The sequence below is a fragment of the Acomys minous genome (assembly GCF_964271855.1).
Source record: "Acomys minous genome assembly, chromosome: 10".
Classification (NCBI taxonomy): domain Eukaryota; kingdom Metazoa; phylum Chordata; class Mammalia; order Rodentia; family Muridae; genus Acomys; species Acomys minous.
This window is the reverse complement of record NC_140491.1, coordinates 118,642,817-118,658,471: the sequence shown is the minus strand read 5'-3', so window position 1 is coordinate 118,658,471 and position 15,655 is coordinate 118,642,817. Positions and strand designations below refer to the sequence as shown.

The following is a 15,655-nucleotide window of genomic DNA, read 5'->3' as shown; positions in this document are numbered from 1 at the left end:
TGAAATTCACCTGTGAAGTTAATGGCAGACAAGCACACACATTTTATGGAGCCCACCCAACCCCCCCCCCACCCCGCTGAAGGTCCCAATCCCAGCTTGTGGCCTGGCCCCCCAGAAATGTAGCCATCAGAGAGCAAACAACTTACAATCATGGTTCTAATTTCCCCGGGCGGAGGTTAGTTAGACTCTTTATTTTGAGATTCATCAGCAGAAAGTGAAATGTTTAGCACTTAGATCTGGGGCATGCCTGCCACAAATGTGGTTGGTTTCAACCAGTCAGCAGTGAACTGGCACCGACTGTGTGCCCTGCCAACCAGGCATGGTCCTGCCTTCCTCACCCTTGCTGCCTGAGTCACGGAGCATTCAATCTTCTGCCAATTGTCTAAGTTGGAGAACAGCAAAGACAGCCTGAAACTGTGCAAACCAAACTTCCACAGGTTTTGGGAGCCACAGAGGATGTGGGAATGGCAGACGCACAGAGGGAGCACAGAGCACACGGGCGCGCCCCTTCCCCTCCACACACCCACACTGGGCACAATATTCATAATTAGCAGCTATAAAGGGAAAATTTGAGCACAGCATGGCCCACCAAAGGCCTCCGGCACCAGTCTGTGAGATCCATCCACTAAGTGGATCCAGGCAGAGAGGCCTCAGGACCAGAACTAAGAGGGTCGGTCCAATCCAAACTGAAGGGTGAACTCCTCTGCGTTCCTCCAGAACGTCTCTGGGTTCTGAGTCAGGAGGTCGGCAAGCTCCAAACGCACGGGCTCTTCCAAATCTGGTCTGCTCACCAGAACATTGAGGGCCTCCAAGACTGGGGAGAGAGCACAGAGAAGGGAATCAGGGGCCCCCAGGGCACCCCAAAAGGGCTTCGTCACTTAGGATGGCTCCACGACCAAAGCAGATGTCCCTCTCTCACTCTTGGTGGGCGATGCTCACAGCCCTGACTCACAGGTAAGTAGTTGCCCCCCCCTCTTCATTTTTACAGGGTCTTACTATGGTACCTAGGCTGCCCTCCAAGCTCCCCCACCTCCCGGGCACTAGGCTTGCCAACATGACCCACCGCACCTAACTCGGTTTAAGAAGCGTCTCATGAGATAAATGAGAGTCCTGATCCTCACTTTCCCTCCTGTTCCCCCCTTTTTATTGATTCGTCTCGCAAATGATACATCCAGAGTGCAGCCTCCTCCCCTCCCTTGTCCCTTCAGAAGAGAGCAGACCTCCCAGGGATATCAACCGCAGCGTAACAAGATGCAATAAGATTAGGCAGACGAGGCAACCCAGTAGGAGGAAAAGAGTCCCACGAGCAGGCAAAAGAGTCAGAGACACCCCCACTCCCATTGTTAGGAGTACTCACCCCCACTCCCCACCCCACCCCCAAATCCCACGCAGGTTCTGTGACTGCAGCTTCAGTCTCCACGAGCCCCTTTGAGCCCTGCTTAGCTGATTCTGTGGGCCATGGTCTCCTGATGTCCTCAACCCTTCTGGTCCTACAATTCCACCCCCCCCCCCACCTTCTTCGGGATTCCCTGAATTCTGCCTAATCTTAGGCTGTGGGTCTCAGCATCTGCTCCCATCGGCAGCTGGAGAAAGCCTCTCTGATGGCCATTGGGCTTGGCACGGATCTGAGTCTTGCACTCTTAGTAAGAGGCACTCTGGTTTTCTGTTTTATTTTTAAGAGTGCAGGTGTGTGTGTGTGTGCACACTCGTGCGCACGCCCCTGAGCATATATGTATGCCCATCCACACGTGTGCAGATGCTTCTGGAGGCCAGATGGGAAGCTGGGTCCCCTAGAGCCGGAGTTACAGGAAGTTGTGTGAGGCCTAATAACGTGGGTGCTGGGAACTGAACTCCTGTCCTCGGCAAGAGCAGCATCTCTCAAACACTCCAGTTTCCTGTTAGGGTGGGAGTTCAAAGAAACTTTTATTTTTGCCTTTTTGGGGTTGGGGTGGGGTATCTTGATCATGCAGTTCCCAAGCATGGGTTTTACAGATGACATCATCCTTTACAATATCAATAGATCTGACACATGTCCTACGGTTTCTGTGACTGTGACAAAAGACCATGACCAAAAGCAACTCGGGGAGAGGAGGACTTATTTCAGCCCACGACTCTCAGGTCACACTCAACACTGAGTGAAGTCAGGACAGCAGCAGAGGGAGTGCTCCTCACAGCTGGCTCGGCCTGCTTTCTTATCCAGCTCGGGAGCAGCTGCCCAGAGATGGCGCCACCCACCGTGGGCGGGGCCTTCTCACATCAACCTTTAATCGAGAAAAGGCCAGATAGACTTCGCCTATAGGTCAACCCTGTGGAAGCATCTTCTCGATTGAGAAAGAGTCCCTCCTCCCAAACGATTCTAGCTTGTGTCAAGCTAATATAAAACTAGCCAGCACATGACACCCGCTGGATTCCCCAGAGCTCTACCCCTCGGCCACTGTAGGCCCTTAGTCCACGACTTCACCTTTCCTAAGCTTCCGTGTCTCTGTTTATTCTACCAGGCCAATGGTAACGCCATCTCAGAGGATAGGGGATGGTCCAAGCGCTCGCACTCGCTCGTTCTCTCCCTCTCTCTTTCTGTCTCTCTCTCCATCTCTCTCTCCGTCTGTCTGTCTCTCCCTCTCCCTCTCCCTCTCCCTCTCCCTCTCCCTCTCTCTCCCTCCCTCCCTCCCTCTCTTATATCTCTCTGTCTCTGTCTGTCTGTCTGTCTGTCTGTCTGTCTCTCTCTCTCTCTCTCTCTCTCTCTCTCTCTCACGAGTGCACACACACACGAACCGTGGCTAAGTTTCTCTAACGTCTGCAGGAATATGCCAGCCAGCCAGTATCTCAGGCAGCATGTCTCCATCCAACAGGAGGTTGATCTCACATTTTTTTAAATGTATTTATTTATTATTATGTATATAGTGTTCTGCCTGCATGAACACCTGCAGGCCAGAAGGGGGCATCAGATCACCTTATAGGTGATTTGTGAGCCACCATGTGGTTGCTAGGAATTGAACTGGGGACCTCTGGAGGAGCAGTCAGTGCCCTTAACCTCTGAGCCATTTCTCCAGCTCCAAGACTCACATTTTTAAAATCACCTCTGATTTATTTATTTTTAAATATTTACTGGGGATAGGTGGATGGCTCATCAGTTAAGAGCACTGGTTGCTCTTCGAGAAGAACAGCACCCACACAGCACCTCACAACTGTCTGTAACTCCAGTCCCAGGGTTTCAACACCCTCTTCTGGCCTTCACAGGCACCAGGCACCCACATGGTGCACAGACATACATACAGATAAAAATATTTACATGTTAAATAAATAAATGCTGAGGTCCCCAAGTGGGGGTCCTCACACCCAGTTTATGTGGTGTGGGTGACTGAACCTAAGACTTTATGTATACAAGGCAAGCACCACGAAATCACACCCCTTCCCTACCTATTCTCTTTTAAGCCTTTAACTCAAATTAAGCCCACAACATCCCTGTCCGGAACCCCCCCTCAGTCCCCATTCCCACCTCCCCCCCCCACCCCAAATCCCCCATCCCCCCCCATTCCAAACCCCCTACCACCCCCACCCCCTCACTCCCCCCCCACCCCCCACCCCCATCTACAACAGCCCTCCTTCTGGGCTAGGCCCACCCTACCTTGATAAATCTTGGTTAAAGGTTTCCAGTTCTCGGTGCTGATGAGGGGCAGGCACACCAGCCCATCCTCACTGACATTGGGGTGGTAGATTTTGGTGATGAATTTCAAAGTGGGAGGCCTAAGCGGATATTCCCTGGGGAAGTCAATTTGCAGTCTGAAGGCCTTGAGTCCGTAGGGAAGTTGGTCCTAAACAAAGAGAAGAGACTGAGCTGTGATCTCATGGTACAACTCCCTGAAAGATGGCTTCCCCACCACAAAAAGCTTTGATCTGGCCTTCCCTCCCTTTCCTGGCCCAGGGTCCCGGGTGCCTGCTGCTCTACTCCCAGGAAGATTTGAGCATTTAGCCATTGCCTTCGGGAATAGAGGAAGGGCAGACTCATGCAAGGGTCAGAAAAGTCTGACCCTGAGTTTTGGTCTGTTGCAGTGAGTGAGCCACCTCCTGTGCCTGAACCTCAGTGTCCTCATCTGAAGAGTAGGGCAGAAGCCCAGAAAATCATGTAGACAGTTAAGCTCAGTGGGTCACCACACATACACACACAAAAGAAACAGACATTCCAGAAAGATGTGTAAGGAAGGGAGGAGGCAGGCATGAGAGCAGCCAGGGTGTGTATGATGTAAGAATGAAACTGGCAAAGAACAAATTTACTAATTAAAGATGGTGCAGATGCTATGGCAAGACAGAAAGCAAGTTCTCCAAAAACTAAAATATGACCCATCAATTCCACATTTTTAATTTATTTATTTTATGCACATGAATTTCTGCATGAATGTATGTGTACCACATGCCCGTGCAAGTCTGAAGGTGCTGACTGCCCTGGGACTTGAGTTACACCAGGTTCTAAGCCACCATGTAGGTGCTGGGAATTGAACTCAGGTCCTCTGCAAGAGCAAGCAGCGCTCTTAGCCACTGAGACATCTCTCCAGTGCTCCTCAGAGGATTTTTGTTTGTTTATTTGTTTGTTTTTTCGAGGCAGGGTTTCTCTGTGTACCCCTGGCTGTCCTGGAACCCACTCTGCTTCTATCTTCCAAGTGCTGGGATTAAAGGTGTGTGCCACCACATCCGGCAGAATTTTCAAAATAAAATCACTTTATTGTAATAAAGTTGCAAACACGACACAGCTAAGTGACTGTAGCCACTCAAACCAGCGTTTGCCCAGTCCTAAACTCTGTACGTGTCAATGAGCATCTACACAGAACTGTTTCGTTTCGTTTCTTTTTATTCCTTTTTTGTTTTTGTTTTTGTTTTTTCAAGACAGGGTTTCTCTGTGTAGCCTTGGCTGTCCCAGACTCACTGTGTATACCAGGCTGGCCTGGAACTCACAGAGATCCGCCTGCCTCTGCCTCCAGAGTGTTGGGATTAAAGGCATGCACCACCACACCTGGCTTCTTTTCTTTATGCATGTATTCTTCTCTCATACAATAAATACATCCTGACTGCAAACTCCCCTTGTCCCTTCCTCCCAGTGCCCCACCATCACCACCACCCTCGCCCTCCCCTAGGCCCGCAGCTCCTCTGTTTCCCTTCAGAAAAGAACAGGCCCTGAGGGACATCAGCCGATTGGGCTTTTACACTTTCACTTTCAGTTACACTTTTACTGGCTTGTTCACCACACACACAATAGAAAGGGAAACTACGACAGATTTGAGACTGGAAAAAGAATCAGTTAATACCCTCTTTCTGCATTCTGTCCATACTCGTCACCTAATATTAACCCTTCTTGGTCGCCCTTCTAAACGTTACACTGTGCCACCCTTACAGCTGTTTGCATGTATTCACTATGGACTAGTGTCCGCATATGAGAGAGAACATACCATTTTCTGAATGACCCCCCTCTTAATATTATATCCTCCACGTCCATCCATCTGCCTGATAGTTTCATGGTTACATTTTTCTATACAGGTAAAGAAGATGAATAAATAAAATGAGATACATATATACAAAGAAACATTATTAATCTTTTTTTTTTTTTTATGTATACAGTGCTCTGCCTGCATGTACACCTGCAGGCCAGAAGAGGGCATCAGATCACATTATAGATGGTTGTGAGCCACCATATGGTTGCTGGGAATTGAACTCATGACCTCTGGAAGAGCAGTCAGTGCTCTTAACCTCTGAGCCATCTCTCCAGCCCCCATTATTAATCTTTAAAAAGGAATAAAAATCTAATATTGCTACAACTTGGACGGACCATGAAGACATCACAATAAGTGCAATAAGCTGGACAAAAATTGACAAATACTGTATTGACAGGACTCATGTCAATACCTAGAAGGGTCAAAGTCTATAATTAATACCTAGGACAGTTAAGTCCTGGAACTATAAGACAGAAAAATGCTCCTTGGTGCTGGAGGAATGGAAATATTATGAAACATAGACAGAGTTTGAAATACAGGTTGAAAAGTTCTAGAAACAAAGGGAGATGGTGACCATATAACACACTTAACGCTACTGAATAGGTTTTATTCCATTTTAAATTATGTCTTTTATTCTTGAGTTTATAATATAATTACATAATTTCCATCTTCCTGGCCCTCCCTCCAAATTCTCCCATATATGCATAGACATATGTATTTCTAGATATAAACCTTTCAGCCTGTGTAATGTTCCTCGTTTGTATGTTTTCAGGGCCGACCATTTGGTAGTGGATAACCAATGGTAGTGTCCTTCCCTCAGGACCTCAGGAAGACTATTTCTCCCACTGTCAGAATTCCGCAGCTGCCTGTAGCTGGTTGTGTAGGGTTGAGGCATCTCGGGCTTCTTCCCAGTCCACTTTGGCATGCCTACTGCTGCTGCCTCTATTCAGCTCATGCCGGTGAGGCCTTACAGGTGTAGCTTCTGATGCTGCCAGAGACACAGTCTCACAGCAAACTCCCTGGTCCTCTGGCTAGGACAACCTTTCTGCTCCTTCTCCTGCAGCCTTCCTTAAGCCTTAGATGCTGGAATTGTTTTGTAGTGATCCACTGGGACTGGGCATCGCCGAAGTCTTTAAAGATGACAAACATTGTTATTTTACATGCAAAACAGACATATGAATGAGTTAAAATAAAAAAATAAAAATATTTTTTAAAAATTAAAAAAAAAAAAACTAGATAAAGGTGCATGCCTACAGCCCCAGCACTTGGGAGGCAAAGCTGCTGCCTGAGATGAGATGACTCCAGTCTGGGCTACACAGCAGAACATAGTCACAAACCAAAAACTTAGGGGCTGGAGTGAACAAGGGTTTGGCAAGGGCCAAAAGCTAGTATAGGAAGAATTCAGATGAAGTGACCTGAATATTCTCCTGAGCCACTTGTGCCTAGGGGTGGCACACATTAATTAGGCTGTAGAGTGGAGTGCCTGGACCGTGAAGGCCCTGAGGCTAATCTGCATGGTCTGTCTTGGCTCTTTTGCTCGCTAATGTCTCCCAGGCAAGTAACTGGATCACTCTGTGTTTCCTTACAGGGGTACAAGTGGATGCCTTCACAGGGCTTAGATGAGAAAGAAATGTTAGCTTATCTCAGAGGCTTAGAACAGGGTATGGCAGCACGCACACGTGTGTGCCAGCTATTGTTGGTAAGCACGAAACCCGTGTACCTCAGCATCGCCATCTTCAGATGAGGACTGTAGGTCAGTGCGTCTATGTAATGTCCAGGCCACAGTAACTGTGCTGAAGTGGAAACTCTACAACCCACTATTCCATGCTCTCTGAAGACATTCCAGGAGGGGCAGGAGATGCAGCTCAGTCCGCAGAGTGCTCACACAGTATGGATGAAGACCTAGCACCGCATAAGACGGGGTGTGATGGTGCACACTTGTAATCCCAGCATTTGGGTGCCTTTAATCCCAGCACTTGGAAGGCAGAGGCAGGCGGACCACTGAGAGTTTGAGGCCTGCCTGGTCTACAAAGTGAGTTCAGGATAGCCAAGGCTACACAGAGAGACCCTGTCTTGAAAAAAAAAAACAAAATAAAAGAGGTCTAAACAGCGGATAAGGCTGCAGATGGCTGAGGCCCTCGGCCTGTGCCCTGTGACTGAGTGACTCCGAGCTTCTCTCATCTTTAAGGAAGGTGGGCCAGACCAATGATTTCACACTGCAGCTCGTGTTAGTGGGAAGACGGATATTGCTTTCCACATTCCAGGTTACATTTTTTAAATAATGTTTTGATTGAAAACTATCAATGCACTTGTTAAGACAAAAGACTCCAGTTGCAAGTGTAGCTTGGCAGCAAAGTACAGGTTTACTACATGTTCCCTGGGTTCAAATCTTCCCACTGCAAGCAAAACAGACAAGGCAGGAGGACGACCATGAGCTCCATGCCAGCCTGGGCTACAGAGTCAGAACCTGTCTCACATGAAGGAAGAGAAAAAGGAAGAGAAAGGGCCCAGGAGGACAGCCCAGTCAGTAAACACTTTACTCGTGGGCCTAAGGACCTGACTCGGGTCCCCCAAATCCTAGTATAAGAAAAACCTGGAGCCAGGTGTAGTGACACCCGCCTTTAATCCCAGCACTCGGGAGGCAGAGGCAAGTGGATCTCTGTGAGTTCGAGGCCAGCCTGGTCTACAAAGCAACTCCAGGACAGCTAAGGCTACATAGAGAGACCTTGTCATGGGGGGGGGGGGGGGGAGAGAAAGAAAGAAAAAAAATAAAAAGAAAAAGCTGGACCTGATGACACACATTCATCTTCCTGGTGCTGGGACGTACGAACAGGCAGATCGCTCGGGGCTGACTGCTCAGCCTGCCTGTCCTGCTTAGAAAGTTCCAGGCTAAAGACTGAAAAACAACAACGACAAAATGGATGGCACTTAAGCTAACCTCTTTCTTCCACAGACTCACAAAGGCAACCACAGAGAAGGGTCAGAAAGGCTGGGTGGATGGGGGTGGGGAAGTGGGGCGTGGGGAGAGGAAGTGACCTTCCGGAGCCTGCTGAACTCCTGCAAGCTTATTCTGCCTCGCCATGGGCCTGTCCCTTAACTTCCTAGTTTCCCACATCCTCACCTGTAAAAGGTAATGTCCTTTCTTAAGGTGGGTGAGGGGGCTCAGTGTGACCTCATGCCGTGTCCTTTAGACAGTGATCCATCTGTTGAGGCTCTGAGCAGCTGTACAAGGCCAGTGCAGCTACGACCCAACATAACTGAAGTGACAAGTAGGGCCCTCTGGATAAATATGTAAATTGAGACTAAGCCTTCCTGGGACTAGAGGTCTGCTCACCACCAAGGTCCCTGTCGGCTCTCCTTCCCCGTGGGCCAGCTGCTATCTCCATTACAGGCCCTGGACACATTTCCTCCAGCTGCCTGACTGGCTGGGAAATTTTTGGCGTACCTCCCTGAGGAGCCAACCACAGAGATCCTGTGACTTCATAGCATTGCCCAAACATGACGTTTCTTAGTTTTTTCTGTCACTGCCTCTTTCTTCTGACCTGCTCCTCCCCCATCACTGTCTTCATCCCAGAACTGGTCCTCTTGAGGCATCACCAGGACCTCGTCTTCCTCTCGCACTTGTAGCTCAGAACAGATGACCTTACAGCAAGCTCAGACCCTGAACTGCTCCAAGCCAGGGCTAAAGGACTTTGACAGGAAACCGGGCGTGGTGCTGCACGCCTTTAATCCCAGCACTCGGGGGAGGCAGAGGCAGGTGGATCAATGTGAGTTCGAGGCCAGCCTGGTCTACAAAGCAAGTCCAGGACAGCCAAGGCTACACAGAGAGACCCTGTTTCGAACAAAACAAAACAAAACCAAAAAAAACCTTGACAGAACTCGGGTGTTGGCCTAGCTCAACCCGTTCTCCATTTCTCTAGACTACAGGTTAGTGAAAAGAGAAGTCGAGACCACTGCATGGTGAGCGCAGATAAGTAACCAAACCATCAGTCTGTTCTAAGAGCTTTGATTAACAAAGGATGGCGCTTCTTGTTTTATCGTTTTTCTAGACATGCAGGTGGCTTTAATCTCAGCCTTCCGGAGGCAGAGGCAGGTGTATCTCTTGAGTCCAAGGCCAGCCTGCTCCACAGAGAGAATTTCAGGACAGCCAGAGCTACACAGAGAAACAGTGGGGGGAGGACAAACAAACAAACAAACACATCCCACTTTTTAGAAAAAGATTTATTCATTACTACTATACAATACTACTACAGTACTCTGTCTGCATGTGTGCTAGCAGGCTAGAAGAGGGCACCAGATCTCATTATAGATGGTCGTGAGCCACCATGTGGTTGCTGAGAATTGAACTCAGGGCTTTTAGAAGGGCAGGCAGTACTCTTGACCTCTGAGCCATCTCTCCAGCCCCACTTTTTTGTTTGTTTGTTTGCTTGCTTGCTTGCTTTGGTTTGGTTTGGTTTCGAGACAGGGTGTGTGTGTGTGTGTGTGTGTGTGTGTGTGTGTGTGTGTGTGTGTGTGTGTGTGTGTGTTTTGCACTACCTTGTTTTGTGAGACAGGGCCTCTCCCTGTCCTGAAAATCAGCAAGTGAGCTAGGCTTCCTGGCCAGTACGCTCCAGAGACCTGTCTCTGACTCTGCTGCTCTGGGAGTACAAGTTCCTTACCTCGGTGCTGAGGGCTGGACTCAGGTGCTCATGCTGACCAACTGACCACCCCTGCTTCCAACACCATTCACCTGCTGTAGCCACTGTGCTGTAGCTACTCGTCTGCAGGACGGGGCCCTCTTAGGCCCCAAGTTTCTGTTGTGGTCATTAGTCTGACTGGACTTAGAAGCAACTGGTCTAGAGACACAGATTTCTTTATTCTTTCCCCCCCCCCCCCCATACATCACAACCTCTAGGAAGAGATCCTAGGCCTGAACTTCCCTGTCCAGGCTAGCACAAGTCACCCCTTACCCAAAGAGTCCCCATGGACACTCACGGGCAGCAGGAGCACGTGCCACACCAGCACATTGGCGTCGTCGCTGGACAGGTGCTGCAGGTATGGCGGAAGCTGCTGGGAAAGATCCTCCAGCTCCTGTAGGGATCACATCAGGGACGGGTGAGGCAAGGGCTCCCAACCTCAGCTCTCTCCCTGCAGCCCCACAACAAGCCCGGAGAGGGGGGCGACAGGTCAGAGCCCTCTCCTCACTCCCCTCCATCCTCCCCACCTCTGCTCAGAGAGCGCTTAGCTGGTGTGAGACTGAGTGATAAATGAATTACCTGATTTCAGCCCCACCACAACTCTGTAGGCCCCAGGGCAAGAATTAGCCCATCTCAAATATTCTCTCTCAAATATTAAGAACTTCGGGGGTAAGTTCTCCTAGGAACTTTCTTTCTGAAAGCAAAGTACTCTACCCTCTTGCCCTCTCTCTAGGAAGCCACTGGGTCCCAGTTCCTCCCTCTTTTCTCAGTAGTATCTGAGTTTCCAGCACAATACACACCAGCAGAAAGATTGGCAAGGACATCACCTGTCCATCCCCTCTCTCGTTAACTTGGTTTTTTAAAATATTTATTTATTACAATAGTGTTCTGCTTTGTATGTACATCTGCAGGCCAGAAGAGGGCACCAGGTCTCATTGTGGATGGCTGTGAGCCACCATGTGGTTGCTGGGGATTGACTTCATGACCTCTGGAAGAGCAATCAGTGTTCTTAACCGCTGAGCCATCTCTCCAGCCCCCCCCCCCTGCCCCCCCCCAATCCCCTCTCTCAAGCCACAGCACCCTAGAAGTAAAGGACTGATTCTTTTTTCTTTTCTTTTCTTTTTTTTTTTTTTTTTTTTTTTTTGGTTTTCGAGACAGGGTTTCTCTGTGTAGCCTTGGCTGTCCTGGACTCACTTTGTAGACCAGGCTGGCCTCGAACTCACATTGATCCACTTGCCTCTGCCTCCCAAGTGCTGGGATTAAAGGCGTGCACCACCACACCCGGCTAAAGGACCGATTATGCCTGCCCCATGAGTAACTCTGCCTACCACACACGGTAAACCGGGGCAAGAAGTGACTCACCTTCTCAGAAATGTGGCCCAATCCCTTAGGCATCCCTGAATTCTCCCAAGAGCAGTTTACTGACCATCCTTTCCTAGCCCCTGACTAAGACAGGAGTAATGGAGGAAACAAATCCGAGGACACGAATAGTGTGAACAGGCACATCATCAGGAAGGAGGGGAGTGGGAGTGCTTCACAAAGGCCGTGTGCCGGGAGCTGGGCCTTGAAGAGTACGTAGGAGCCCACTAGGCAGAAAAGCAGAGGCCAAGGAAGGCAGGGGGCCCAGCCAGGACAAGTGTGTGCAGGCACCGCAGGAAGCAGTAATAGTTACCCAGGAAAAGAGCTTCGTCGCTAAGTACATTTGGGAAAGCTGAGCTAAACAGCGTCTTCACTGCAGAACAACCCAAAAGGTTTGGGTTGGGCTTGGTTATTACAGTAGTGGGGATGGAACCAAGGGCCTTGAGCATGTTAGGTGGTACCCAACACTGAACCACATCCCCAACACACCCAGAGTTCCCAGTATACCATGGTGCATCGGACTAAGGGACCTCACCCACGGGACTCCAGGTCTTCTCAGTTTGAGGTGGGGGCGGGGGGGTGTCTAAAAAACATTGACACATTCAAGGCAGCTCAGTCCTCTGGGAGGTCTGATCCAGAGATGTGCTTACCCACCAGGGTGCATTTGCCAGTACCTAGAAACATTTTTCCATTGTCAGTAATGGGGAGAGTGCTGCTACAATTCAGCGGTTAATGTCCAGAGATACTGATGAAACACCCTACAAAAGGTTATCTGGTCCCAAATGTCAACAGTGATAAAGTTGAGAGACAACTTTATCGTTTAAGCACAGGCGGAGAGAAAGATTCCCTAAGCCTCCAGTGGTGTAAACCCCTGTACTCCCTCTCCCAGATACATGAAACTTCCCTTCCATCTCTCAGCCCTTCTCCCAGGTCTAGTCACACTAACAGATTGCTTCTTGTGCTTGCTGCTTAGGGCCATGGCCACACATTAACCTGTTCCCCCCAACCACAAGCATCCTCTATGGCTTGGGCAAGAACAAAGGCTTTAGGTTAGAATACAGATCCTGGCCGGACATTTTCTGAGCTGGAGATACAGCTCAGTTCAGTAGAGTGTTTGTCTAGCCTGCATGAAGGTGGGGTGGGGGTGGGGGGGGGAGTTCAAATCCCAGCACTGCATAAAACTTGATAAAGTGATGTTCGTCTCTGATTCCAGGACTTAGGAGATGGAGGCAGAAGAATCAAGGAACTAAAGGTTGAGCTGGTGAGATGGCTCAGCAGTTAGGTGCACTTGTGGGTCTTCTAAAGGACCTGGGGTTCGATTCCCGGCACTCATATGGTGAGTGACAACTAGTTCCAGTTGCAGGGAATCTGATGCTCTCTTTTGTCTCTGCTAGCACCAGGCATGAGGGTGGTTCACAGATATGCATGCAGGCGGGACACCCATACACATAATATAAAATTAAAATAGCTTTAGAAGTAACTCAAAAGCAAAAGAAAACAAAACAAAAACAGAAGGGGAATTTTCTCTCTTACCACTAGGAATGCTTAAGACTGTTACGTCTTTTAGTAAAATCTGCCTGAACTTCCCATGACTGCTGAAACCCAAGCTGGGACACACAGCTCCTCCCAGGCTGCTAGTAAGTCACCTGACTTAGAGGAAATGAAAGTCAAGGCAAACAGCCCTGCCCCATCACCCCTGCAGAATAGTGCTGATCAGCCAGTTACTTTCCCTGGTGTCTCAATTTCCTCCTCTGCGAAATGGGAAGGCACGCTCCGCTCACAGAGTTGTTGTAATGATTAGATAAAATAAACTGCCTGGCCCTCCGGATTCCGGAGCGCTAAGAGCCAGTCTACACCTTAGCATTGAGATAAAGGAGAACCCCGAATTTCTGCAGCAGCCTAAAACCAACGAGGTTTAGTTCTGGGTTGAGCCTACTTTGGATTTCTCCATCTTAAGGAATTTTCTTTTTGGAAGCTGAGGACAGCGGCCACCTCTCCTGTCTCCTGAGACACCCTTCCCCTCAATTCTTCAGACTGGGGGAGGGGCACGGATGTGGGGAAAGATGCGCCACCTAGGGGAGCCTAGCGGCTCAGCAGCGTTTCTCCACCGTCCTCTCCAATCCTGGTTCCTTTCAGCCTCCCAGATAGAAAGGAACACTCAAAGGGGACACAGTTTTTGTTCCTTTATTGCCCCCTGCCCCTGGCACTGAGCTAGAACAAAGTAGGCATTTAGCATCTGTAGTGGGGCTGCATGGAAATAACCTCCTCGGGACATAAACTGGAGCTTCTTCTCCTGCAGGGACTTTCCTGTACACTTTCATTTCAGGGACCGCCCATCCCCACCGCACCGTCCATCAGCATCTCTAGTTTCTGAAGCCTGGGGTAGGATAGGTATCAAATTACAGGTCCGCCCATTAGGCAGCACAACAGACCCCTTCCTGTGCCTGAGACGCACTCCTTTAATAAAATTCCAGCAGAATCGAAACTGAAACCAGTTTGGGAAGCTTGGTCATTCTCTCTCTCTCTCTCTCTCTCTCTCTCTCTCTCTCTCTCTCTCTCTCTCTCTCTCACACACACACACACACACACACACACACACACACCAGTACAACTCGGGAAGCTGGTGCCAAACACCGTCTTTGTGTGTCCCCAGCCCAGCCCACAAACTCCTCTCTTTCTCTCTCTCCCTTCTCCCTCCCTCCCTCCCTCCCTCTCTCTCTCCCTCCCTATCTCTCACACACACATACACACACACACACACACACACACACACACACACACACACACACACACACACACACACGACTCCTTCATTGGGAGAGGGCGAGAATGCATGGGTTTCAACCAGCCCTGGTACCCAAATAAGCAAAAGTGCTCAGAGGTCAGGTGGGGGCGTAGGGCATGGTGGGTAGGGGCACCAGGAAGGCTCACCTTCTCCACTCGCTTGCTGGCAGTCATCTTTGGTCGGAACGTGGGGCACTAGCAGACTCCTGCAGGACCCTCCTCTCTGAGCTGCTGCTCCTGAGCCCCGCCCACGCTCCACTCCACCCACACGGACTCTAGCTGCAAAGACCTGCTCTTCAACCTCAATGGTAGATACCTAGAGGTCCCGGTCGAGTGCCCAGCTTGGTGGTCTTGCATCTCAGGAACTCACGCTCTCTGTAGACCGGAGACTATGACCGTCCGTGGAGCGCACCGCTTCACTTGGTTCTTGAGTCTTGCGGGATGTGTCGGGCAGCAGCTGGGATGGGATGCATCCCCAGCTTCTGTCAGCTCCATCCACGCTGCGAACACACCTGCAGTACAGACAGGACACTCGCAGTGCAAAGGTACTCCCGAGCTCTCTGCAATCTCCGCAATGGGACAGCCAGCCTAACCCCCACCGAGTCCTGGGCCAACACACTTTGCCTCTGTGGGTCCAGTGCTCCCTGCTGAAAGCGAGTTGGGCACAGTGTAGACTGTGTGCCCTCCAAGGACCGCTCCCTTAGCTGTGTGGGATCCTAGGTGCAGTGCAGAGTTGGGCAGAGACGCAGCAACACATGCTTCTTTTTTAGGGTGGGAGGTGCCAAACAATACAAGAGACGCTGTGGGCCCATTCGCTTTTTACTGTGGCGTGTCCTTTACTCAGCAAAACACCTACAACAAAGTCTGCTGGGGGGCATTTGGGAAACCGATGGGTAGGGGAAGCCTCAAGATAGATTTCAGGAGCCTATTATATTTTACCACCAACCGGTTGGTTACAAACTGTGGACCTACTATGTGTCCTCATGACCAGCCAAGAGTCTCCAACCCCACCGCGCAAGGGGGAAAGACCCCTTACCCCAGCCAAGTTGAGACTCCAAAATATTGAACAGCATCTAGGAGAAATTCTGAAGCTGTGATGAAGCTAATGAGGAGTCCACCGCCGCCACCACCACTACCCTTACTCCTTCCAGCCCCAGAAATTAGCGTATTTTGAAGCCCAAGCTTTTGACCCAGTATGCCACATGATATTTTTTCCCCTTTGTCCAGGAACAAATGTCTGATCTGCTCAGATATGGGATGTGTTTGAAGAACAATTCTGTTTATTCAATTCAGTAGCATTAACCAGACACTTCCTAAATGCGCGCAAAAAAATAAAAAAAAAACAAAACAGGCCAC

The 15,655-nt window shown here is 49.7% G+C and overlaps 1 protein-coding gene across 2 annotated transcripts; it reads right to left on the bottom strand.

The window, feature by feature from the left end:
* Window positions 1-154: 154 nt before the first annotated feature.
* On the bottom strand, window positions 155-14,577 carry UBE2L6 (ubiquitin conjugating enzyme E2 L6). Of its 2 annotated transcripts, XM_084797715.1 has the most exons (5): window positions 14,447-14,577; window positions 10,430-10,550; window positions 5,439-5,518; window positions 3,626-3,812; window positions 155-814 (listed from the first exon to the last, which is right to left on the bottom strand). In XM_084797715.1, the coding sequence occupies exons 1-5, from the start codon at window positions 14,471-14,473 to the stop codon at window positions 663-665; spliced, it is 567 nt and encodes a 188-aa protein (XP_084653841.1). In that variant the 5' UTR covers window positions 14,474-14,577; the 3' UTR covers window positions 155-662. The 2 variants fall into 2 exon arrangements, with proteins under 2 accessions (XP_084653841.1, XP_084653842.1); XM_084797716.1 differs by lacking the exon at window positions 5,439-5,518 and having other exon boundaries at window positions 10,455-10,550; window positions 14,447-14,576.
* Between the last annotated feature and the right edge of the window lie 1,078 nt (window positions 14,578-15,655).